Source organism: Balaenoptera ricei, chromosome 4 (assembly GCF_028023285.1).
Source record: "Balaenoptera ricei isolate mBalRic1 chromosome 4, mBalRic1.hap2, whole genome shotgun sequence".
In the NCBI taxonomy this organism is placed as follows: Eukaryota; Metazoa; Chordata; class Mammalia; order Artiodactyla; family Balaenopteridae; genus Balaenoptera; species Balaenoptera ricei.
Genome location: NC_082642.1, coordinates 86,415,467 through 86,441,375, shown reverse-complemented (window position 1 = coordinate 86,441,375; position 25,909 = coordinate 86,415,467). Strand labels below are relative to the sequence as shown.

Below are 25,909 nucleotides of genomic sequence, written 5' to 3'. Positions count from 1 at the left end.
ACTCATAAAATTTCTTCTGCTATTCCCTATCTCCCCCATTCATTCATTCACTTATTCATTCAACAAGTATTTATTGAGTACCTGTCAAGTACCAGACATTGTTATAGGCACTGGGGAATACAGCTATGAACAAAACAGATGGAAATCCTTCTTACAGACGGACATTCTGGATAGGACTCAACTGATAGACACTTGTACACACTCATACACACATTCTCTCTACAGTAAATATAGACAGTAGGTGTTCTATCTCTACTTATTAAAACCTACTCATTCTTCAGCCATACACCACCTTTTCTATTAAATCTTTGTTGATCCATTCTCTGCCCCAATACCGGAGGGAATTAATTGCCTGTCCTTCCTTCTCTCCTAGCTCTGTATTTGCCAGCTCTGACTGCTGTAATGCTTTCTGCAGTCTGCCTTCTATTAAAATGCTATTTGCTCTACATTTTATAAAACAGCATCTCATCGATTATATTATTTACTTCTCATAACAACCCTAGGAAATGGCATTATCATTTTTATTTTACAGATGAGGATACAGAGAGGACAATAACTTTGCAGCCTAGTAAATGTCAGCCAGCATTTCCCTCTCCCTTCCTTTCTGTCTCTTTCCCTTCCTCCTTCCTTCATAAATTTGATGAGCACATGTTGTATGCCAGCCACAGTGCTAGCTCATGGACAGCGCAGGGGGCAGGGAGTATAACAGTAAAATCAGGGTTCTTGACTCCACAGAGTTCGTCAAATCAACTACACAAAAAAATGCAAAAATCCAACTGTTATAAGTGGTACTTTGGAAAGCTTCGTGGTTATTGTATGATTATAGACAAGGGATTTGATCAAGTCAAGAAAACCAGGAAAGGCTTTCCTGAGCCATCAGAGGATGATTAGAGAACAGATGTGTGGACACAGCGGGGGGGTGGGGGGAGTTGGGGGGTGTGGGCGGGGAGAGGGTGTGGGATGAATTGGGAGATTGGGATTGACATATGTGCACGGCCATGTGTAAAACAGATAGCTAGTGGGAACCTGCTGTATAGCCCAGGGAGCTCAGCTTGGTGCTCTGTGGTGACCTAGGTGGGTGGGATGGGGGGGAGTGGGGTGGCAAGAAGGTCCAAGAGGGAGGGGATATATGTATACACATAGCTGATTCACTTCATTGTACAGCAGAAAGTAACACAACATTATAAAGCAACTAGACTCCAATATAAAAAAAAAAGTTGATGGTGGCTGGTGGAGAGGAGCATATGGGGAATGGTCCAGGTAAAGGGGGTAGTGTGGACAAAGAACTTGAACCTGTCTTCTGACTCTCTAAGCCCAGCACTTTCCCCCACTATGCTACATTCCTTTTTATAGCTTTTTCTCCTATTACACTAGAAGCTTTTTGCAGACAGTTGTCATGGCTTTTCATTCCCCATAGCACTTAGCACGTGTCCACAGTGAGTGTTCAATAATTATTTAATTCAATTAAATAAATGAATTAAATCTGTAATAAATGGTCTCATGGTTTCTACCAACACTTTATCACAAAGACCCTAAGGTGAAAAGTCACGACTGAGAATGTAAGAGAAGATAGTATGATTCTTTTAGGTACTCATTCCTTCTTCTGAATCTTATTCCCCCATACCCCCCCCCCTTTTTTCCCTAATATGTTTATTTATTTATTTTTGGCTGTGTTGCGTCTTCATTGCTGTGCACGGGCTTTCTGTAGTTGTGGTGAGCCGGGGCTACTCTTTGTTGCGCTGTGCAGGCTTCTCATTGTAGTGGCTTCTCTTGTTGGGGAGCACGGGCTCTAGGCCCGTGGGCTTCAGTAGTTGTGGCACATGAGCTCAGTAGTTGTGGCTCACTGGCTCTAGAGCAGGCTCAGTAGTTGTGGTGCACAGGCTTAGTTGCTCCACGGCATGTGGGATCTTCCTAGACCAGGGATTGAACCCGTGTCCCCTGCATTGGCAAGCGGATTCTTATCCACTGCACCACCACAGAAGTCCCTCCCCCATCCCTCATTTTAAACCATTTTTTTGTTAGGCATTCAGTCGGAAATCCCTGAGATTCTATGAGCTGGCTTCTCACAGATGATTTTTTTTTAAAGACAAATAGTTCTGAGGCCGTTATCTATTGTAAAACAGGGCTATTTCTATTGTGATTTATAGTTTGCAAAGCTTTTGCATATATATTGTCTCATTTGGTCCTTACTAATAGAGATTATTTTCCCCCCATTTTACATTGGAGACATGAAGAAGTTAAAAGAAATGCTCATGGTGTTACAGCTGTAAGCAGTGAAAACAAAATATATGCTGAATTGTTCAGGATTTTTTTTCTTTTTTTTTTAACATCTTTATTGGAGTATAATTGCTTTACAATGTTGTGTTAGTTTCTGCTGTATAACAAAGCGAGTCAGCTACATGTATACATATATCCCCATATCCCCTCTCTCTTGCGTCTCCCTCCCACCCTCCCTATCCCACCACTCTAGGTGGTCACAAAACACTGAGCTGATCTCCCCGTGCTATGCGGCTGCTTTCCACTAGCTATCTATTTTACATTTGGTAGTGTATATATGTCCATGCCACTCTGTCACTTCGTCCCAGCTTACGCTTCTCCCTCCCCGTGTCCTCAAGTCCATTCTCTACCTCTGCGTCTTTATTCCTGTCCTGCCCCTAGGTTCTTCAGAACCATTTTTTTTTCTTTTTTTAGATTCCATATATATATGTTAGCATACGGTATTTGTTTTTCTCTTTCTGACTTACTTCACTATGTATGACAGACTCTAGGTCCATCCATCTCACTACAAATAACTCAATTTTGTTTCTTTTTATGGCTGAGTGATATTCCATTGTATATATGTGCCACATCTTCTTTATCCATTCATCTGTTGATGGACCCTTAGGTTACTTCCATGTCCTGGCTATTGTAAATAGAGCTACAATGAACATTTTGGTACATGACTCTTTTTGAATTATGGTTTTCTCAGGGTATATGCCCAGTAATGGGATTGCTGGGTCATATGGTAGTTCTTTTTTTAGTTTTTTGAGGAACCTCCATACTGTTCTCCATAGTGGCTGTATCAATTTACATTCCCACCAACAGTGCAAGAGGGTTCTCTTTTCTCCACACCCTCTCCAGCATTTATTGTTTGTAGATTTTTTGATGATGGCTATTCTTACTGGAGTGAGGTGATACCTCATTGTAGTTTTGATTTGCATTTCCCTAATGATTAGTGATGTTGAGCATCCCTTCACGTGTTTTTTAGCAATCTGTGTCTCTTCTTTGGAGAAATTTGCGTCTTCTGGCCATTTTTGGATTGGGTTGTTTGTTATTTGATATTGAGCTGCATGAACTGCTTGTATATTTTGGAGATTAATCCTTTGTCAGTTGCTTCATTTGCAAATATTTTCTCCCATTCTAAGGGTTGTCTTTTCGTCTTGTTTATGGTTTCCTTTGCTCTGCAAAAGCTTTTAAGTTTCATTAGGCCCCATTTGTTTATTTTTGTTTTTATTTCCATTTCTCTAGGAGGTGGGTCAAAAAGGATCTTGCTGTGATTTATATCATGAAGTGTTCTGCCTATGTTTTCCTCTAAGAGTTTTATAGTGTCTGACCTTACATTTAAGTCTTTAATCCATTTTGAGTTTATTTTTTGTGTATGGCATTAGGAAATGTTCTAATTTCATTCTTTTACATGTAGCTGTCCAGTTTTCCCAGTGCCACTTATTGAAGAGGCTGTCTTTTCTCCATTGTATATTCTTGCCTCCTTTATCAAAGATGAGGTGACCAAATGTGCGTGGGTTTATCTCTGGGCTTTCTATCCTGTTCCATTGATCTATATTTCTGTTTTTCTGCCAGTACCATATTGTCTTGATTATTGTAGCTTTGTAGTATAGTCTGAAGCCAGGGAGCCTGATTCCTCCAGCTCCATTTTTCTTTCTCAAGATAGCTTTGGCTATTCGGGGTCTTTTGTGTTCCATACAATTCGTGAAATTTTTTGTTTTAGTTCTGTGAAAAAAGCCATTGGTAGTTTGAAAGGGATTGCATTGAATCTGTAGATTACTTTAGGTAGTATAGTCATTTTCATGATGTTGATTCTTCCAATCCAAAAACATGGTATATCTCTCCATCTGTTTGTATAGTCTTTAATTTCTTTCATCAGTATCTTACAATTTTCTGCATACAGGTCTTTTGTCTCCTTAGGTAGGTTTATTCCTAGGTATTCTATTCTTTTTGTTGCAATGGTAAATGGGAGTGTTTCCTTAATTTCTCCTTCAGATTTTTTATCATTAGTGTATAGGAATGCAAGAGATTTCTGTGCATTAATTTTGTATCCTGCTACATTACCAAATTCATTGTTTAGCTCTAGTAGTTTTCTGGTAGCATCTTTAGGATTCTCTATGTATAGTACCATGTCATCTGCAAACAGTGACAGTTTTACTTCTTTTCCGATTTTGATTCTTTTTATTTCTTTTACTTCTCTGATTTCTGTGGCTAAAACATCCAAAACTATGTGGAATAATAGTGGCGAGAGTGGACATCCTTATCTTGTTCCTGATCTTAGAGGAAATGATTTCAGTTTTTCACCAGTGAGAACGATGTTGGCTGTGGGTTTGTCATATATGGCCTTTATTATGTTGAGGTAAGTTCCCTCTCTGCCTACTTTCTTGAGAGTTTTTATCATAAATGGGTGTTGAATTTTGTCAAATGCTTTTTCTGCATCTATTGAGATTATCATATGGTTTTTATCCTTCAGTTTGTTAATATGGTGTATCACATTGATTGATTTGCAGATATTGAAGAATCCTTGCATTCCTGGGATAAACCCCACTTGATCATGGTGTATGATCCTTTTAATGTGCTGTTGGATTCTGTTTGCTAGTATTTTGTTGAGGATTTTTGCATCTATATTCATCAGTGATACTGGTCTGTAATTTTCTTTTTTGTATTATCTTTGTCTGGTTTTGGTATCAGGGTGATGGTGGCCTTGTAGAATGAGTTTGGAAGTGTTCTTCCCTCTGCTATATTTTGGAAGAGTTTGAGAAGGATAGATGTTAGCTCTTATCTAATTGTTTGATAGAATTTGCCTGTGAAGCCATCTGGTCCTGGGTTTTTGTTTGTTGGAAGATTTTTAATCACAGTTTCAATTTCAGTGCTTGTGATTGGGCTGTTTATATTTTCTATTTCTTCCTGGTTTAGTCTCAGAACATTGTGCTTTTCTAAGAATTTGTCCATTTCTTCTAGGTTGTCCATTTTATTAGCATATAGTTGCTTGTAGTAATCTCTCATGATCCTTTGTATTTCTGCAGTGTCAGTTGTTACTTCTCCTTTTTCATTTCTAATTCTATTGATCTGAGTCTTCTTCCTTTTTTTCTTGATGAGTTTGGCTAATAGTTTGTCAGTTTGGTTTATCTTCTCAAAGACCCAGCTTTTAGTTTTATTGATCTTTGCTCTCATTTCTTCCATTTCTTTTTCATTTATTTCTGATCTGATCTTTATGGTTTCTTTCCTTCTGCCAACTTTGGGGGGTTTCTTGTTCTTCTTTCTCTAATTGCTTTAGGTGTAAGGTTAAGTTGTTTAATTGAGATGTTTCTTGTTTCTTGAGGTAAGATTGTATTGCTATAAACTTCCCTCTTAGAACTGCTTTTGCTACATCCCATAGGTTTTGGGTCATTATGTTTTCATTGTCATTTATTTTTAGGTATTGTTTGATGTTCTCTTTGATTTCTTCAGTGATCTCTTGGTTATTTATGAATGTATTGTTTAGCCTCCATGTGTTTGTATTTTTTACAGATTTTTCCTGTAATTGATATCTAGGCTCATACCATTGTGGTCCAAAAAGATACTTGATACTATTTCAATTTCCTTAAATTTACCAGGGCTTGATTTGTGACCCAAGATATGATCTATCCTGGGCAATGTTCCATGAGCACTCGAGAAGAAGTGTATTCTGTTGTTTTTGGATGGAATGTCTTATAAATATCAATTAAGTCCATCTTGTTGAATGTGTCATTTAAAGCTTGTGTTTCCTTATTTATTTTCATTTTGGATGATCTGGCCATTGGTGAAAGTGGGGTGTTAAAGTCCCCTACTATTATTGTGTTACTGTCGATTTCCCCTTTTATGGCTGTTAGCATTTGCCTTATGTATTGAAGTACTCCTATGTTGGGTGCATAAATATTTACAATTGTTATATCTTCTTCTTGGATTGATCCCTTGATCATTATGTAGTGTCCTTCTTCGTCTCTTGTAATAGTCCTTATTTTAAAGTCTATTTTGTCTGATATGAGAACTGCTACTCCAGATTTATTTTGATTTCCATTTGCATGGAATATCTTTTTCTATCCCCTCACTTTCAGTCTGTATGTGTCCCTAGGTCTGAAGTGGGTCTCTTGTAGACAGCATATATACAAGTCTTGTTTTTGTATCCATTCAGCCAGTCTATGTCTTTTGGTTGGAGCATTTAATCCATTTACATTTAAGGTAATTATCCATATGTATGTTCTTATTACCATTTTCTTAATTGTTTTGGGTTTGTACTCTGTAATGGCCTATATGGGAAAAGAATCTACAAAAGAGTGGATATATGTTTACATATAACTGATTCACTTTGCTCTACACCTTAAACTTACACAACATTGTAAATCAACTATACTCCAATAAAAATTTAAAAGAAAAGAATAACAACTGATCATATAGGCTCTGCTTTGCTGGAACTTTTCGAAAGGAATATCAGATTGAACTTTTAAAAGGCCTTTCAAGCCAGGAAAGTCAAATAATGACTTGCCATCAGACATTGACTGCAAAACGTACAGATTTGGGTAAATTCCTCTCTTCTTGAGGTCCCCAAACTATCTTGAGGTTCCTGCACCTGCCAGGGACTGACCTTCCTTACTCACCTGGTAAGACTTCTGGAAGCCCTGTAGGCATGGTACTAGGTAAATATTTCCAAGAGTCATTTTTGGCTCCATAAAGTCAATCTTAGTGCTTTAAAGCTGTCTGGTCATACCTAGTCAATGCATGCCTCTGTCAAATATGACATTTCAGTCAAAGCCTTGATAATATAAGCAATGTTTCCAATTGTGTCCTGTTATAAGGAGAACAGATTCTTATTGAACTTATGCAAGTAACTATATTGCCATGAAAATGAGAATACTCACTAAAAGTTTCCAAATTCTGGAGAGATCAGGTAGGGAGAAAAAGAGAAATGTTCTATCTTTGTTTACAAAGTTATCATTTATCAAATTGCTGCAAGTCATAGATAGCTTGAGAGAAAAGTTTTCCTTAAATCTGGAAAAGCAAAACATAAAAGAACCAGCAATGTTTTAAACAAAAATTATAATCATCCTGATCAGTTCATTCAGTCCTGTGGAATTAATTCTAGATCTTTTGTTAGCAGTTTTATGAAGCCATCTGTTTCTTCATTAGAGTTCTATAAATTCTTACCCAATTCAGTAGTATGGTCTGAGAGTTTATCAGAAAACTGTACTCTAGAGAAAGTATCAGAGGCCTTTCTATGAATCTCTGTAAGGATGAAACATATTTGTAAAAGCATCAAAGTAAAACAATAACTGTCTATAAATGACAAAAGAGTTAAAATGTAAAATAGATAGCTAGTGGGAAGCAAACACATAGCACAGGGAGATCAGCTCGGTGATTTGTGATCACCTAGACGGGTGGGATACAGAGGGTGTGAGGGAAACACAAGAGGGAGTGGATATGAGGGTATATATATACATATAGCTGATTCACTTTGTTATACAGCAGAAACTAACACACCATTGTAAAGCAATTATACTCCAATAAAGATGTTAAAAAGAAAAATGCATGGTTAAAGTGCTGATTACAGTGCAGTTGACAAGGAAATTATTTCTGTGACATACACCATTTTAAGATAATAACTAGGATTATGATTGATAACATTATGGCAGGACAAGCAGAATTCCAGAAATTTCATAGTTTCTATAACACTTATAAACATATACCTATACAGACACAACATAAAGCAGGCTTAGTATTACTTCTTTTTTTGACAATGCCTCCCGTGTGATTTACCATGTCAAATAAGTGTAATTAGTTTAACATCTCCTTTTTTATAAGGAGAGAGGACAAATCTCTGAGATATTTCAGGGGCCTTCTGAAACATCTCATATCTCAAAGTTAGATCTAAGTTAAAAAGACTTCATTTAGAATTTGATTTTGGGAATTTGTCAAAAATATCAAATTTTTGTTTTTAAACACTTGGTCAAATAGGATCATAAGTCACTGTGAAATAATGCTTAGTTATTCATTTAAACAAAATAAGAATTAAATACTTCATAGGTAAATATAAATGTTATATAGTTGTAAATAGTCTTAGCTACAAAATATAGAATCTTTGTTTTTCTAGACAGATTACATTAAGGTAAAGAAATCTTTGTTTACAATTTCTCATTAAGACCAGACCATTAATCTCAAAACACTTTGTCCTTTTAACAGAAAACCAAATTTTGTACCAGCTTACTTTTTATATTAAAATTTATTCATTCTAACCTTAGCCAGTCCTGATGGCACATAAAATTCCTCTCTAAAGACTCTTTTTTTCCACAAATTTTCTACAGCTTTCTATGTCTGTTTTAATTTCCTCCTTTTTTTCTTTCGCATTTAGAAGTAACCAGCTTTAGGACAAAATTACTTTCTTTTCCCTTAACAAAATGTATTTCAATTTTTTGTACCTTTAAAAATTTTTTTCCTTGAATATGAAAATGTTTTCCTTATTAATGTTAATAGTTTAAATTACGTATATTAACTAGAATTTTTAAGCTTTAGAAACCTTAATTTTTAGTAAAAACTAAGAAATAAGCAATTATGAACTGTCTTTTCCAGTAGTATTCTGTAGATTGGCAAACTTACAATTACTTTTTATAATTTTTAAAAACTTGTGCTTTCTTATAGAAAATATTTCAGTGTGATACCAAAAATATTTACTAATAGTCCCAAATATCTTTTGTTTCTCTGTAAAAGGAAGCCTATATTCAGTAATTAATGTTTCAGTACCTTATTTTGTTTGGAAATGATTTAGATATTTAATAAATTTCCATCATTTAACTTAATCTAGCAAAACTCTAAAGTTTCCAAAAAGGTTTGGGGGAACTATTTTGAGATAGACACATCATAAAACATAACTATTCTTAAAGAGTTCACCTAAAAACTCCTATTCATTTACATTTATTTAATGTACGTATGAAAGTATCATACTGAATTATTTTTATTGCTGACAAATTTTGTAACAGATATAACAAACTTATTTGACTTTTAGTAAACCTAGGTACAATAAAAGTATTATACTTAATGTTGATGACTAAAGGCATGTCTGCATTAATTAAATCAATGAACTTTAACTTTAATACTGAATATTTCCCAGCTCTCTTGAACCTGAAATTCATTTGGGTTACCACTATATTTCTGAGAATTTACTTTATTTAAGAGCTTAATTTTTTTAAGCCAATTAAATAGAGCTCTTTTACAAATTAATTTTGGTAATACCATCCAAAAGTAGAAGCATATTACATCTATAAGGTACATACATGGGCATACATACATCCAGATAGGCACAGACAGAGTCTCATAGTTTTAGTTTTAAAGCTTTAGTCATGAATCAGGTACAATAAAAAAAACTCACTAGTTTATAAATAACAGTTGGAATAAATTACATCTGCTTGCTCAGATGGCTAAAGTCTTTTATTATGTGTGGAGAAGACATCAGCTTTGCATTTGCCTTTGGCAAGCAATTTTAAGGAGGTTATTTGGGCAAGAGAGTCCTTCTAGCAATTTGAATTAAAAGGCCTCTTCTTTTTTTTTTTTTTTTTTCAGTCTTAGGAATTGGAGATGTCTAGATGAGGTAAAACATTTATATTTCAAAGGTACAGGGAGAGAAATACAAGCTCCTCCTAGAAGGACTTTTGTCCCCTTAGGGTCAGAATTTAAAAAAAAAAAAATTTTTTTTCAAAAAATGTTTTTTTCAAAATGGCCATAATAATCATAGACCTGTTCATCAGGCCCCTGGAATTGTTGTTGCCTTCTGTGGGGATCAATCTTGCGGTTATAAAAAGAAAGCTCAGAAAGAGATGGATGGCAAGGAGGAGAGCATTGCAGTGGACATTCAGAGGAACAGGAAGGAGTAGAGGGAGAGAGAGAGAGAGAGGGTGTAAGAGTAAAAGAGACAGAGAGACAAAGAGGGAGAGAGCTCTCAGAAGCCTCAGAGGAATTTCCAGTTTTGCAATCCTTTGAGATAATTGTGAGTTAGTTTCTCTGAGGGAAGCGATAGTGGATTCATTATTATGTTTTTCTGTGTCCTCAAAAATACCAGTTGAGATACGCTTCTATTCTTGCCTTACATCCTTTTTTTAATTGACTGCCCAGACAAACTAATTTAGGAATTTCAAAGGAGCCCCATGTTGGCCAATTTTATTGTAAATCATCCCAGGTAATTGTAGCCCAGCAAGACAAATACTTGCAGGACTAAGGCCCATAGTTCTTATACATAAAACCAGCAGAAGTTTTATGAAGAAGGAGGCGGTCCTTAGAGAGTGAACTTCTCATATTCCAAAAGTAATTATTTACCAGGAAAAAAAAAAGAAAAGTAAAACAAAATCCAAAGAACAGAAGCCAGTAGCCCAAACAAAACAGGAAGTGAAATCCTGAAGGCCACTTGAACAAAACAGAGAAGATGGGGAGTGAGATCTTGGAGGACAGTAGCTGGTAACAGAGGACACCCTGTCTCCTACCAAGGTGGGAGGTTTCAGTACAGAGGACTTCCAACCAAATTCTGGGACCACTAAGGAGACAATAGAGCTGGACTCTTGCAGGTACCTTACTCAGATCCAAGACGATGTATCCATCCGCAATGTATCCATCCCCCAAAAAAGAAATTTCTTTTTTCTTTCTCCTAATCAGTATTAGGAAAATACTGATTTCCTAATACCTCTTTGGAACTTCGCAATGGGTTACATTTTCTTTTTAAGGCAAGCTCAGAAGTACTACATGTTGTGGAATGAACTCCTACATAAGAGTCAGTGACTCCCCTGGAGGTCCAGTGGTTAAGACTCCTTGCTTCCACTGCAGGAGGCACGGGTGTGATTTCTACAGGGAACTAAGATCCTGCTGGCTGTGTGGCAAAAAGGAAAAAAAGGGGTGGGGGATAAGTCATAGAATTGGCCTCAACTTGAAGTGACCACTGCAATGCTTTTAAATTTCAAGAGATGAGGTGCTTATAGCAAGGTTGGAAGAAGATAAGCAAGGTCACTCACTTCATTCAATGTAAGAGTTAGTCTGGCATTTTCAGGTTCAGAAAGTGCAGGTCCACAGGAAATAAAAAATGCCCAGGTTTGCTTCTCTATTTTTCTGTCCAGGTCAAACCCAAGTCTTCTGTATACATTCCATTCTTTGAAATCCACTCGAGTTATTTTAAATCCTACTCTTTTAGAGTTCAAGGACTGGTCTGGTTAATTCTCTTGGTAAAGGGGAGGTAAAGAGGAGACTTGAGGTGTTAAAATGTCTAGATTTGCCAGGCAAACAATTTGGATTATCTGCATTACAAAGCAATTATTTAAAGTGGTAGGTCTTCTGGTGCATTTAAGTATTTTATAGATCATTAACTGCTTGAGAGAGCTGGGAAACAGACTGAAGTGGAAATAGCTGTTTCTAGGTAAATACACTTCTTTCCCAGAAAGGAAAATAGACTCTTAGAGATTCTAAAGTTCCCTTAAAGGGAAAAGAAGTTCCTAGTTACAGAAAAATCTCAGGAAAAACATACTGTGGAAATGAGGTACAGAGCTACACCCAACCAAAATTTGTCACACCCAGCTATGGGCCAGACCTCGGACCAGGTCATGCACATTATGCATTTAATTCTTCAAGCATCCATGAAATGTGTATCATCATCCCCACTTCCTGGATAAAGAAAATTAGGTTCAGAGAGTTGCAATGATTTTTCAATTTGGTTTGGAGCTGAGATTTGAACTCACAAAGGAGCCCATGTTCTTTCCATACTGGACAACACCAAGCTAAAAACGGAGAGAAGGTGATGAGGTCACCCACAGTGACCACTTCACAGTGACACATTTTCCCTCCCTTTCTTTTTTTTAAAAAATTTATTTATTAGTTTATTTATTTATTTTTGACTGCATTGGGTCTTTGTTACTGCATGCAGGCTTCTCATTGCAGTGGCTTCTCTTGTTGCAGAGCAAGGGCTCTAGGCACACGAGCTTCAGTAGTTGTGGCACAGGGGCTCAGTAGTTGTGGCTCACAGGCTTAGTTGCTCCATGGCAGCTAATGTGGGATCTTCCCAGACCAGGGATCAAACCCACGTCCCCTGCATTGGCAGGCGTATTCTTAACCATTGCCCCACCAGGGAAGTCCCTCCCTCCCTTTCTTTGCCGTCTTTTCCCCCTTAAAAAGTTGGATGAATTTCTTTTTTTTAATTAAAAAAATTTTAAATTATATACTTTTTAAAGGTTACTTTTCATTTATAGTTATTAAAATATGCATGATTTTACAGAGTCTTTAACAGAGTGGTAAACAAGAGAAAAGTCAGTGATACTACCTTATTCTAAGAAAAATGTCTCACTGTGGCATCTTTATTTAGCCTGTAGATTTCTACTTTACATTATACAGAATTATGAGTTAAAAGACCCCAGAGGTAAAGGCGATGACAGGAATGGAGCAAATATATCCAAGCACCTTCAATTTAGCCATGCTACAGACTGTAATAAGATGAATTCCAGCCTTTAATACTCGCCTAGACTAAAGCATGCAGTTGGTGCTTTGGATTAACACTGGCCTGTGGGAGCTGGGGAGTTTCAATGTTCCAATTTGCTTTTCCCTTTTTAGGGATTACAGTCTAGAGGTCTGTTTGCTTTCACACTGGGCCAAAGGGTGACAGCTTGATTTTGGGAATCAGATTTTCTGTTGCTAGGAGATCAGAGATTCTGAGCAACTGGATGCTATTTGTTACAGAGTCTAGAATTCAAGGTGATATTTATTTATTTATCTATTTATTAACATTTTATTTATTTATTTATTTAATTTTATTTTTGGCTGTGCCGTGTGTTAGTTGCAGCATGCAGGATCTTCGTTGAGGAATACAGGATCTTTCCTTGCAGTGTATGAGCTCTTCGCTGCAGAGCACAAGTTTCTCTCTAGTTGTGGCATGCTGGTTTTCACTCTCTAGTTGTGGCACGTGGGCTCCAGGGCGCGTGGGCTCTGTAGATTTGCAGCACGTGGCTCTCTCGTTGAGGCGTGCAAGCTCAGTATTTGTGACGTGGGCTTAGTTGCCCCGTGGCATGTGGGATCCTAGTTCCCCAACCAGGGATTGAACCCATGTCCCCTGTATTGGAAGGCAGATTCTTTACCATTGGAACACCAGGGAAGTCTCTCAAGGTGATTTTTATACATGAGTCACAAACACCTTGGGGACGACTTGTTGAAACAAAGAGGAAGGAGCCAAGATATAGCGTGGGAAAACCTGACCTCAGGTCTCTGTTCCCTCCTGCTCCCCATACCAGACTGGCTTGGGCAATTCTAAGCCTTGTTGATGAAGAGTTTTCTCATCTGCAAAATGGATACCATAGTTTTGACTTTGAAGACTTGTGAGCCTAAAATAGGAAAACTGACACAAAAAGTGTTTATAAACTGCGAAGCAATCATTTGAAAATTAGTAGTTAATATTATTTTGCTTCATTTAAGAGGACCAAGAGGAGCTTATCTTCCTTATTGTTCTTACTTGGTGGCCTGAGGTCTCTGGTCCTGATGCCATTTTTATAATTTGTGTTCCTATTTACCTACAAATTATGTGTTTTCTTACCAAGTTTTTCATTGAAACTTTGTTCTTTGGCAATTCTAGTTCAGGCTGGATATAAAAGTGGCAGTCCAGGCAAATTGTATTGTTGAACAGAATGTAGAATAGAGCGGAGGGTAAGATGGGACTCTGGAAGGGCTGGGGGATGAGGGCATCAAATCCCTGCTCTAATGTTTACCAACCGTGACTTAGTTTCCTCACTTGTAGAATGGGGATGGTAATGAACAGTAACTACCTCATAGGGTTTTAAAACTTTAAATGAAAGAATACACATGTGGCATTATGTGCCTAGAACATAATAAGTGCTAAACAAATATTAACTGTTTTTATTACCGTTATTATTAGAAGCTCAAAATTGTTCTCATAACAGAGACCACATGACCTTTTGATGTGGTCAAAGGCAAAGCTGTATAATGCTGAGCTATGTCAAGGTGTGTTCTAGGGAGTTGTTGGCACATTCCACAGTATCTAGAACATGTCCACAAGTTCAGTGGCTTAGTCATTGGAAATATAGCCATCTTTGGTCATTCTTAGGCTTTGAAGGTAACTCCATGCAAATTTGATTTGATTTAATTTAGTCATCTTTTCAAAAAATATGGTAATAGCCAATTTTACTGGTTTTTAAAATTAATTCATTAACTTCCAAATTTCTACTAAGGTTTTTATCCCCTTCCCCTCCTCCCTCTCCCACCCCTCCTTTCCTCTCTTTTTCTTTTCTTTCCATATCCTCCTTCACTTTCCCTCCTTCCCTCTCCCTTTCCCTCCCCTCCCTACTTCCTTTGCTTTGCTTTCCCCTCTCCTCTCCCTTTTCTCACTGCTCTCTCTCTCTCTCCCTCTCCCTCTCTCTCTCTCAGAATCTGTGCCAGGCCTGGCTGGAGCACAGACATCCATCAAACATGATCCCTACCCACAGTCCAAGAGGAGTGATAAGGTGAGGGGGCAAAGGGCAATGCCATGAGGTAGAATGTGGTGAGAATCTCAAATACCCTGATGGTTTTGAGGACAGATCACCCAGAGAAATTAGGGAGGTTCCCATGACATGAACTTTGAGCCAGACCCTGAAGGATGGTTAAGATCTAGCCCCATGAGGTTGGCTTTTTCTCTCACCACAGTGTGTCAGCTTGGACTTTTCTCCCTCTTTCTTAGTTCTATAGTTCTTCCAGGCTGCTTTGTAGCAATTTGAGTCTAAAGCATCACCTGCCACTGGAACCCAAAGGTCTAGGAGGAGCTTCAAGCTGTGACAAGACTCCCAATGGATTCATCTGAGGTTAACCCAACCTGGACCCTGGAGTCTCCTCAAACGTCCATTGATGAAAATTCCCAGGCAATTCCAGTTGCCTCTCAACCTATGTCTGAAGTGTTAGTAAAGAACCTCAGTAACCTGACGCCCAACCCTAGTATCAAACTGCCATTCATTCTACCAGAATGTCTGCCTCAACCAACTGGGCGGTTACTTGGTGAAACCATACCCTATAGGAGAGGGGTGAGGACCGTGTTAACTGATCGGAGAGATAAGATGGAACAATCAGTTTTTCAATTGATTCAATCTATTAAAAAACGCTGCGGCAAAGGAGTTCCTTGGTCTGACTCTCAAAGAGAACCATGGCAGAATGATGTTGAGACTCAGTCAAGAGGGCAAAGATTTAGAAGTAGCTGTCGTTTTTGCCGGTTTCATAGAGATCCTTCTGAGGATAATTATGAGAATTATTACAACAATAAGTATTACAGTAATTATGACATGGAGTCGAAGGAGCCATAAACCTTATTCTTGTACTATTTTTTCTTCCTGGTAATTTTAGGATCATTGTGAAGCTTGGGAAGGATTGTGTACCAATATTTTGATCACTTGTATTACAAGTTCTATGATGTCCTTTTTTCTTGCATCTCTTTTCTACCTTAATACAGTAACTTATAAGGAATCTATGTAGCTTGCATTTGAATGACTTGAATATATTTTAGTTCCACTTTGTGAAACAAATTAACTTGTGTGGAAGGAAAGGGAAGAAAACGTTGGGTGGCTTGACCACAGCATTGTTAGAAAAGCGTGTTGAATTGTAATAAAAATTTTTGATGTGCTGTTTCAATTTTCAGTAGCAAATAAATGTGTTTATAGAGGATTTTATTAAAATTTGAGACTTACTTGAGTACCTTTAAAAAAATTCTTGTTATTTTAGACTTGTTTTTGCTGGCTATGTATTAACTGAATAATACTTATCCCTATCATATTCCTAGGGTGTAAATATCTGGCATTCTATATTTTGTGATTTGTCCTGTTGGGAAGGAAGTTTATACATTTGGGTAAGGTTAGAAAACAAGGGCACAGATATTTGCACCTATTAACCTCTTGGAAGAAGTTATCAGTTGGTCTTGGTTGGAGGGAATTGAAAGAATGATAGTGGTATATAATACTAAGGGAAGATGTAGCCCCAATGGTGTTTTAGTTCAGTTATTTTCTTTCATAACCTAAGTGTACACAGACCTGGATTTCTTTGTGGGATAAAAGAGATACATAAAACTCATCTTCTGCCCTCCAACTATCTTTTGTTCGCTTTAAAAATATATTAAAGAATTGGGTACATGGGACTTCCCTGGAGGTCCAGCGGTTAGGACTCCTGCTCTTTCACTGCCCAGGGCCTGGGTTCGATCCCTGATTGGGGAACTAAGATCCCACAAGCTGCGTGGTGTGGCCAAAAAAAAGAGAATCCAGTTGCAAAGCAACTAGAGACCTGGTGGTATTCAGAATGAAGCAGAAATAGCCCAAACCTGGACGACTGTGCAAACAAATGGCAAAGAAGTTCAACAGTGATGTAAAAAGGGATATTAAATATTAATATCCACCAAAGTAGGTCTTCAGAGGTTGTCCTACTTAGAACTACTCAAACCATCATGGTCTACAGCATGGGTGAATGTGGGTGGTCTTGAGGTTTTGTTAAACTTGCAAGCTGTTCCTAGAGGCAAGGCCGTCTTGACTGCTGTATGCATTTGAAAATCATTGACTAGTGAAAAACTTATTTGTTGTAATCGTGTTAAATTTATTAAAAAAAAAAGATCTAGCCCCATGAAGACTTAAAGAGAGGAGAGAAGGATGCGCATTCCAGGCTGAGGAAGCAGCAGGAGCAAAGGCATGGAGGTGGGCCTCTCCTGAGGAGAATCAATGTAAGAGATTAGCTACAACTACTAATCCTTCTCACTACCTTTTGCAGAGTCAGCTCAGACACTCTTCATGGCAAAAGTGGGTATGGTGGAGACAATCCCTGGTTCTGACCTACATTCCCACGCATCAAATTGTTTCCCAGGCTTGACTTCCCTGGCCATTCTTCCTTGCTCCCAAGGTTTACCAGACATCCGAGTGGAATTTATGTGTGGCATTTACCCATTCAGATAGTAAACTATTATTATCACATGAGTCTCTAAGGGACCATTGTGGTACCTGTTACTCAATCCAGCGCTGCTCCCTCTAGTTTTATTCTGTGTTGGAGTCATCAGTGAACTGCAAAGGGAAGCAGCTTCAATTAGGGTCATGCATGAAGATACCTTCCTCAATGCTACCTGTGCTAACATCTTGACAATTACCCTTGGACATGCTCAGTTCATATTTTCAGTATTTTTCCCATCCATTCATCAGACTTTCACTGAGCAGATCAAAATTCCCCATGTGGATGGGATATAAGGGACAGTAAAACATGGTCCTTACCTTCAAGATAGTCTAGAAGAAGTAAGAGAATGCAAGGCAGAAGGTAATTGGGAACACAAGGGAAGGACAGTGACAATCTTTCAGAATTAGTATAGTGACAGTCCCCCAAACCACACCCCCCCAACCCAAGAGGGTGTTAAAGAGGTTGTTCTGGAAGAGGTGGAATTGTTAAGCCTCAAAACATGGGAATGGTTCTGTTGACCTGGTCTCCTAACCCTTGAGAGCTACAGAAACACTTTGGAATGCTTGCTTTTTTTTTTTTTCCCCTGTGAAATTTGTATCTGGCCGTAGCCCCATGGTTGGAGGGTAATAGGGAAAACTAGCTCTTACCTGAGCATCTGCCTCATGACTCTTGAGCGTTGTTGTGTGTGCCAGTATTCACATCCTGATTCCTCAGTAAGTGATGGCAAGACTTTTCCCCTCAAGGCTCTAGGTCTACCAGATTTCAAAGGCATAGGACTCTGTCAAGAATGTTTAACTCTGTAAACATACAGAATTATATTAAAATGATGTTTTTCAGGTTGAATTTTAGACTGATGACCTCTCTGAACTTCACGGGGGTTTCGGTGTTTGTTTCCTCAGGATGAATTCCAAACTTACTCTTGGAAAAAGGTAGTGTGGATCTGCCTGTCAGCATTGAACAGTGCATTTCAGCTCATTCCTGACCACCCTCTCATCACAGATGAGGAATATATCATAAATAGAGCCATAAGAAAGCCAGACCTAAAGGTAAGTACACTTATGGCTCCTGCAGGTGCTAAAGAAATTTAATCATTTTCCCCTCCAAGTACAAGATTAAATTTATATATAGCCAAAACTTTAGAATAACAATAAATGGAATATAACCTTTAAAAATTGTGAATCACTATATTGTACACCTGTAATTATATAATATTGTACAGCTACTATACTTCAATACAAAAAGATTAAATTCAGTTCCTCCACTGTGCCAATCTTCTTTTTTTTCTACTTGTAAGCTCTTTTTTTAATTTCAATTTTATTTTATTTATTTATTTTTTATATAGCAGGTTCTTATTAGTTATCTATTTTATACATATTAGTGTATATATGTCAATCTCAATCTCCCAATTCATCCCACCCCCCCACCCCCACACTCACAACTTTCCCCCCTTGGTATCCATATATTTGCTCTCTACATCTGTGTCTCTATTTCTGCCTTGCAAACCGCTTCATCTGTACCATTTTTCTAGATTCCACATATATGCGTTAATATACAATATTTGTTTTTCTCTTTCTGACTTACTTCACTCTGTATGACAGTCTCTAGATTCATCCACATCTCTACAAATGACCCAATTTCATTCCTTTTTATGGCTGAGTAATATTCCACTGTATACATGTACCACATCTTCTTTATCCATTCTGTCGATGGGCATTTAGGTTGATTCCATGACCTGGCTATTGTAAATAGTGCTGCAATAAACACTGGGGTGCATGTGACTTTTTGAATTATGGTTTTCCCTGGGTATATGCCCAGTAGTGGGATTGCTGGGTCATATGGTAATTCTATTTTTAGTTTTTTAAGGAACCTCCATACTGTTCTCCATAGTAGCTGTATCAATTTACATTCCCACCAACAGTGCACGAGGGTTCCCTTTTCTCCACACCCTCTCCAGCATTTGTTGTTTGTAGGTTTTCTGATGATGCCCATTCTAACTGGTGTGAGGTGATACCTCATTGTAGTTTTGATTTGCATTTCTCTAATAACCAGTGATGCTGAGCAGCTTTTCATGTGCCTTTTGGCCATCTGTATATATTCTTTGGAGAGATGTCTGTTTAGATCTTCTGCCCATTTTTTGATTGGGTTGTTTGTTTTTTTAATATTGAGCTGCATGAACTGTTTATATATTTTGGAGATTAATCCTTTGTCCATTGATTCATTTGCAAATATTTTCTCCCATTCTGAGGGTTGTCTTTTTGTCTTGTTTATAGTTTCCTTTGTTGTGCAAAAGCTTTTAAATTTCATTAGGTCCAATTTTTTTATTTTTGTTTTTATTTCCATTACTCTAGGAGGTGGGTCAAAAAAGATCTTGCTGTGATTTATGTCAAAGAGTGTTCTTCTTATGTTTTCCTGTAAGAGTTTTATAGTGTCTGGCCTTACATTTAGGTCTTTAATCCATTTTGAGTTTATTTTTGTGTATGGTGTTAGGGAGTGTTCTAATTTCATTCTTTTACATGTAGCTGTCCAGTTTTCCCAGAACCACTTATTGAAGAGAATGTCTTTTCTCTATTGTATATCCTTGCCTCCTTTATCATAGATTAGTTAACCATATATGCGTGGGTTTATCTCTGGGATTCCTGTTCCATTGATCTATATTTCTGTTTTTGTGCCAGTACCATGTTGTCTTCATTACTGTAAGTTTGTAGTATAGTCTGAAGTCAGGGAATCTGATTCCTCCAGCTCTGTTTATTTCCTTCCCTTAAGATTGCTTTGGCTATTCGAGGTCTTTTGTGTCTCCGTGTAAATTTTAAGATTTTTTGTTCTAGTTCTGTAAAAAATGCCATTGGTAATTTGATAGGGATTGCATAGAATCTGTAGATTGCTTTGGGTAGTATAGTCATTTTCACAATATTGATTCTTCCAATCCAAGAACATGGTATATCTCTCCATCTGTTTCTGTCATCTTTGATTTCTTTCATCAGTGTCTTATAGTTTTCTGAGTACAGGTCTTTTACCTCCTTAGGTAGGTTTATTCCTAGGTATTTTATTCTTTTTTTTGCAGTGGTGAATGGAATTGTTTCCTTAATTTCTCTTTCTGATCTTTCGTTGTTAGTGTATAGAAATGCAAGAGATTTCTGTGCATTAATTTTGTAGCCTGCAACTTTACCAAATTCATTGATTATCTCTAGCAGTTTTCTGGTGTCATCTTTAGGATTATCTATGTATAGTATCATGTCATCTGTGAACAGTGACAGTTTTACTTCTTCTTTTCCATTTGTATTCCTTTTATTTCTTTTTCTTCTCTGATTGCCATGGCTAGGACTTCCAAAACTATGTGAATAATAGTGGTAAGAATGGACATCCTTGTCTTGTTCCTGATCTTAGAGGAAATGCTTTCAGTTTTTCACCACTGAGAATGACGTTTGCTATGGGTTTGTTGTATATGGCCTTTATTATGTTGAGGCAGTTTCCCTCTATGACTACTTTCTGGAGAGTTTTTTTTATAAATGGGTGTTGAATTTTGTCAAAAGCTTTTTCTGCGTCTATTGAGATGATCATATGTTTTTTATTCTTCAATTTGTTAATATGGTGTATCACATTGATTGATTTGCGTATTTTGAAGAATCCTTGCATCGCTGGGATAAATCCCACTTGAACATGGTATATGATCCCTTTTAATGTGCTCTTGGATTCTATTTGCTAGTATTTTGTTGAGGATTTTTGCATCTATATTCATCAGTGATAATGGTCTGTAATTTTCTTTTTTGTATTAGCTTTGTCTGGTTTTGGTATCAAGGTGATGGTGGCCTTGTAGAATGAGTTTGAGAGTGTTCCTTCCTCTGCAATTTTTTGGAAGAGTTTTGAGAAGGATGGGTTTTAGCTCTTCTCTAAATGTTTGATAGAATTCAACTGTGGAGCCATCTGGTCCTGGACTTTTGTTTGTTGGAAGATTTTAAATCACAGTTTCAATTTCATTACTTGTGATTGGTCTGTTCATATTTTCTATTTCTTCTAGGTTCAGTCTTGGAAGCTTATACCTTTCTAAGAATTTGTCCATTTCTTCCAGGTTGTCCATTTTTTTGGCATAAAGTTGCTTGTAGTAGTCTCTTATGATGCTTTGTATTTCTGCAGTGTCCATTGTAACTTCTCCCTTTTCATTTCTAATTTTATTGATATGAGTCCTCTCCCTCTTTTTCTTGATGAGTCTGGCTAAAGATTTATCAATTTTGTTTATCTTCGCAAAGAACCAGCTTTTAGTTTTATTGATCTTTGCTATTGTTTTCTTTGTCTCTATTTCATTTATTTCTGCTCTGATCTTTATGATTTCTTTCCTTTTACTAACTTGGGTTTTGTTTGTTCTTCTTTATTTAGTTCTTTTAGGTGTAAGGTTGGATTGTTTATTTGAGATTTTTCTTGTTTCTTGAGGTAGGATTGTATTGCTATAAACTTCCCTGTTAGAACTGCTTTTGCTGCATCCCATAGGTTTTGGATTGTCATGTTTTCATTGTCACTTTTCTCTAGGTATTGTTTGATTTCCTCTTTGATTTCTTCAGTGATCTCTTGGTTATTTAGTAACATATTGTGTAGCCTCCATGTGTTTTTGTTTTTTACATTTTTTTCCCTGTAATTTATTTCTAATCTCATAGCATTGTGGTCAGAAAAAATGCTTGATATGATTTCAATTTTCTTAAATTTACCAAGGCTTGATTTGTGACCCAAGATGTGATCTATCCTGGAGAATGTTCTGTGTGCACTTGAGAAGAAAGTGTAATCTGCTGTTTTTGGGTGGAATGTCCTGTAAATATCAATGAAATCTATCTGGCCTATTGTGTCATTTAAAACTTTTGTTTCCTTATTAATTTTCTGTCTGGATGATCTGTCCGTTGGTGTAAGTGAAGTATTAAAGTCCCCCACTATTTTTGTGTTACTGTCAATTTCCTCTTTTATAGCTGTTAGCCTTTTCCTTATGTATTGAGGGGCTCCTATGTTATATATTTATAATTGTTATATGTTCTTCTTGGATTGATCCTCCACTGTGCCAATCTTGAACTGACAGTATAGGACATTATGAAGAACATGGATTTTGGAGCCATACAGAGCTCAATTCAAATTTCAGCTTCATCCCTCAAAACTGTGCAGCCTTGGGTCAATTACTAAACTCTGCTGAGCCTCAATTTTCTCATGTATAAAATGATGATATTGCCTACCTCTAATATTAATTGATAAAATTCAGTAAATTAAGAAATACAAAGATCAGTATGGTGGCAGGTATATAGTAGATGCTCAGTGCATATTAACTGTTAGTAGCATCATGCCCTATATTATAATCTATGCAACAGGGCTTGTCTTATGGTAAAGGTAACCCCCCCAAAAATATTCTAGTAAGTTTATGTTTGTAAAATGATCTTATCATTCAAATGTATTTGGTTTACTCCTTTCCCATCATATTAAATTAGTATTACTTGGATTATGACTAGTTAACATTCGTACTAAAAACATATTTTATAACACAGACTGCTTTCTCTTCAATCTATATATGTGTAGAAAGCTGTTTAAATTGGTTTTATGAGCTCAAGGTCAATTTTTTAAAACAATAAAAGTCAATTGCTGAGCAGTTTCTCTTCTGTCAATTGTTATCACCCAGTTGTCTTAACTGCCAAAATAAACAAAATCAAAAGAGATGAAGCACCCAACCAACAGATTGCTTAATTTTTTTACATGGCCATTCACCTGAGGGTAGACAAACAAAATTAGCCTATGGACATGGCCTCAGAATATTATTGACCTCCACCATCTTTAATTGCATCAAACAAATAAGTGGACAGACAAATGGAGAAATGTTCAAATAAACAAACAAAATGTGAGGAGAGGGCAGGGGTCTTGAAATGGAAAGTTCTGGCACCCAGGCTTGATATCTTTGTTTACCAGCATACAACATAGGAAGTTTGGTTGGTTACTGTCTCCCTGGGTCTTGAGTTTCTTATTTATAAAATAAGAGTAGTAATGCCTTCTCTGCCTGTTTCTCAGGGCTGTCGTGAAACTAAAATGAAAAGAAGAATAATGTGATCTGTGAGCGGTAATGAGCTATATTCATATAAAGGACTGAAACTTTTATTAAAATTGGAAGATAGGTCACAGGCTTAGCCACAGCAATAATGATGACAATGACAGCAATAACACAATAGCAAAATGATAACCGTTCAGGACCACATAGGGGGAGTTTGGAGACTGCAGCAAATGTAGGCTAAGAGGAGACTCCAAGGGCTATTTTGTAGGATTACACACAAAAGTGAAACCCATGGCTTAACCTGTTAAACAGGATGCTCTTACAACTTGTTCCAACAAGAAATGAAGGGTGGGATGCCTGAGGTTGAAACAATTTCTGGTTCTGAGCAGAAAGATGCAAATCACCCCACAGCTGATCCTTGATTTCCTAATTACTGTTTCTTGGTCTGAAGTTCCAGGCAATGGGCAAATAAACTTCACCCTTTGCAAATATTATGCTTAACATCCACTTATCAGCTTTCAGAGCCTCTGGACGTGAAGAGGGAAGCCGAGAAACTCCAGGCAGAGATGTTTCCTGCTTGGGGAATCTCAAAGATATTTAAAAGGCCTATGATGGAGTCATTCTTCTCACTCTGTGATGAATAGCCTCAGAAATTTTCAGGAGATAATGGGATTTTCCATGTTCTGGCCTGACATAAAACTTATCAGTAACCTCTTTGTTCCTCATTATTGCTGCCTTCATCTGCTGTTTTGTATCTATTATGTTATATAACTTTCTCACAGCCTATTGATCTAGGTTCTCTAACTGAGCAGGGATCTCACATTCTACCATCGTTTGTCTTTTACATTTTTTTCTAACTTGAATTTTTGAACTTACAGAATTAATAAAGTAGGCAACCCTCACTTTATACAACTTGAATACTGGAAGTTATGGGATTTTCAGACTGTCTTCTGAGACTAGCTTGACTATTAGATCCTTCAGAGACTAGACTTGGGGGCTAGAGGGGCTCGAGTTCAATTTCCAGCCCTGTTTCTTTCTTTCTTTCTTTATTTTATTTTTTGGCTGTGTTGGGTTTTCTTTGCTGCGCGTGGGCTTTCTCTAGTTGCGGCGAGCAGGGGCTACTCTTCGTTGGGGTGAATGGGCTTCTTATTGCAGGGGCTTCTCTTGTTGTGGAGCACGGGCTGTAGGTTTGCGGGCTTCAGTAGTTGCAGCACACAGGCTCAGTAGTAGTGGGGCATGGGCTTAGTTGCTCCGCAGCACAAGGGATCTTTCTGGACCAGGACTCGAACCTGTGTCCCCTGCATTGGAAGGCAGATTCTTAACCACTGCACCAGCAGGGAAGTCCCAGCCCTGTTTCTTAATAGATGTGGTCTTGGGCAAGTTACTTAATCAAAATGAACTTAAGCAGCAAAGTGGAAATGAAGATAATATCTGTCCTACCACAGGATGATTAAAAAGACAAGAACCCCGCCCCCCAAGTGCTCAGTAGACAGTAGCTGTGATCACAGTCTAGCTCTATTTGTAAAATTGTAGAGAATACTGGAAAGGAAAGGAAAATGTGAGGCAAAAAATTCGAGACTCCAAGATGGGCCATGACAGCTAACACACCCCAGGCTGGTCATGTTCCCTCACCTTAACTTGTAGCTTGTGAAGGAAGAATTGTTCCCAGTGGCAATTCACTCCAATTTTATACTGAAAGTCAATTGGAAGATAGGATTTATTTTTTTAAATATTATTTTGCAACCAACACATTGAAATAAATCCATTCTGTAAAATAAAAAATACAGTATTTAATACGCTCACTTGGTAACTATGAATGTGTGTATGGGTGCACACATACACATATATATTTTTTCCTCTAGTTTTATTGAGATATAATTGACACACAGCACTGAGCACTGTATAAGTTTAAGGTGTACAGTATAATGATTTGATTTACATACATCATGAAATGACTACCACAGTAAGTTTACATATATATATTTATTGGACAAGGTTAAAAGTCATTTGAAGTAACCCAGGTCTTGGAGCTTAGGGATTTAAACTCTATTTCTATTGTGGTTGCCAAGGGGGCAGGGATGGAGTCAGAGTTTGGGATTAGCAGATGCAAACTAGCATATATAGAATGGATAAACAACAAGGTCCTACTGTATAGTACAGGGAACTAAATTCAGTATCCTGTGATAAACCATAATGGAAAATAATATTAAAAAGAAAGTATATACAGTATAACTGAATTAATTTGCTGTACAGCAGAAATTAGCACAACATTGTAAATTAACTATATTTCAATTTATAAAAAAGAAAAAAATTCTATTTCTAGTTGACATGTGGTTGTGAAAAGCACTCATTTATTTATTTAATAAAAAATGTGTTGAGCACTTGTTATGTACCAACTATATGCTCTTCCAAGTTTTAGATTTTATCTAATGTTTATACAGACTATAATACTCATAGGTATAGAACATATTCAGAGGAGTTGCAGTGGAACTTAGAAATGATCTGGCCAATTGCCTTAATTTATTCATGGGAAAATTGAGGTGCAGAGAAATTTCATTGAATTTCTCAAGGACACAATGATAAAAGCAGCTGTAAAAGGAAGTCTTGGACACTGTTTCTCAACTTTGGCTGCACATTAGAATTACCTGAGGAAGTTTAAAACTATTTATGCCCAGGCTGTACCCCAGACAAAGGAAATTAGAATCTCTC

General features: G+C 37.3%; 2 protein-coding genes across 4 annotated transcripts in view; both read left to right on the top strand.

Annotated features, from left to right (window-relative positions):
* Nucleotides 1–25,909, top strand: part of ATP13A4 (ATPase 13A4) — a 141,126-nt gene that overhangs the window by 40,451 nt on the left and 74,766 nt on the right. For all 3 annotated transcript variants that reach the window (XM_059920782.1, XM_059920781.1, XM_059920783.1), the window contains exon 3: nt 18,093–18,239. In XM_059920782.1, coding sequence (XP_059776765.1) covers nt 18,093–18,239 — 147 coding nt within the window. The remainder of the gene's footprint in view (nt 1–18,092; nt 18,240–25,909) is intronic.
* On the top strand, nt 15,069–15,575 carry LOC132365080 (developmental pluripotency-associated protein 3-like). Its single transcript, XM_059921795.1, has one exon. It carries the CDS (start codon nt 15,069–15,071, stop codon nt 15,573–15,575), a length of 507 nt encoding a protein of 168 aa, XP_059777778.1.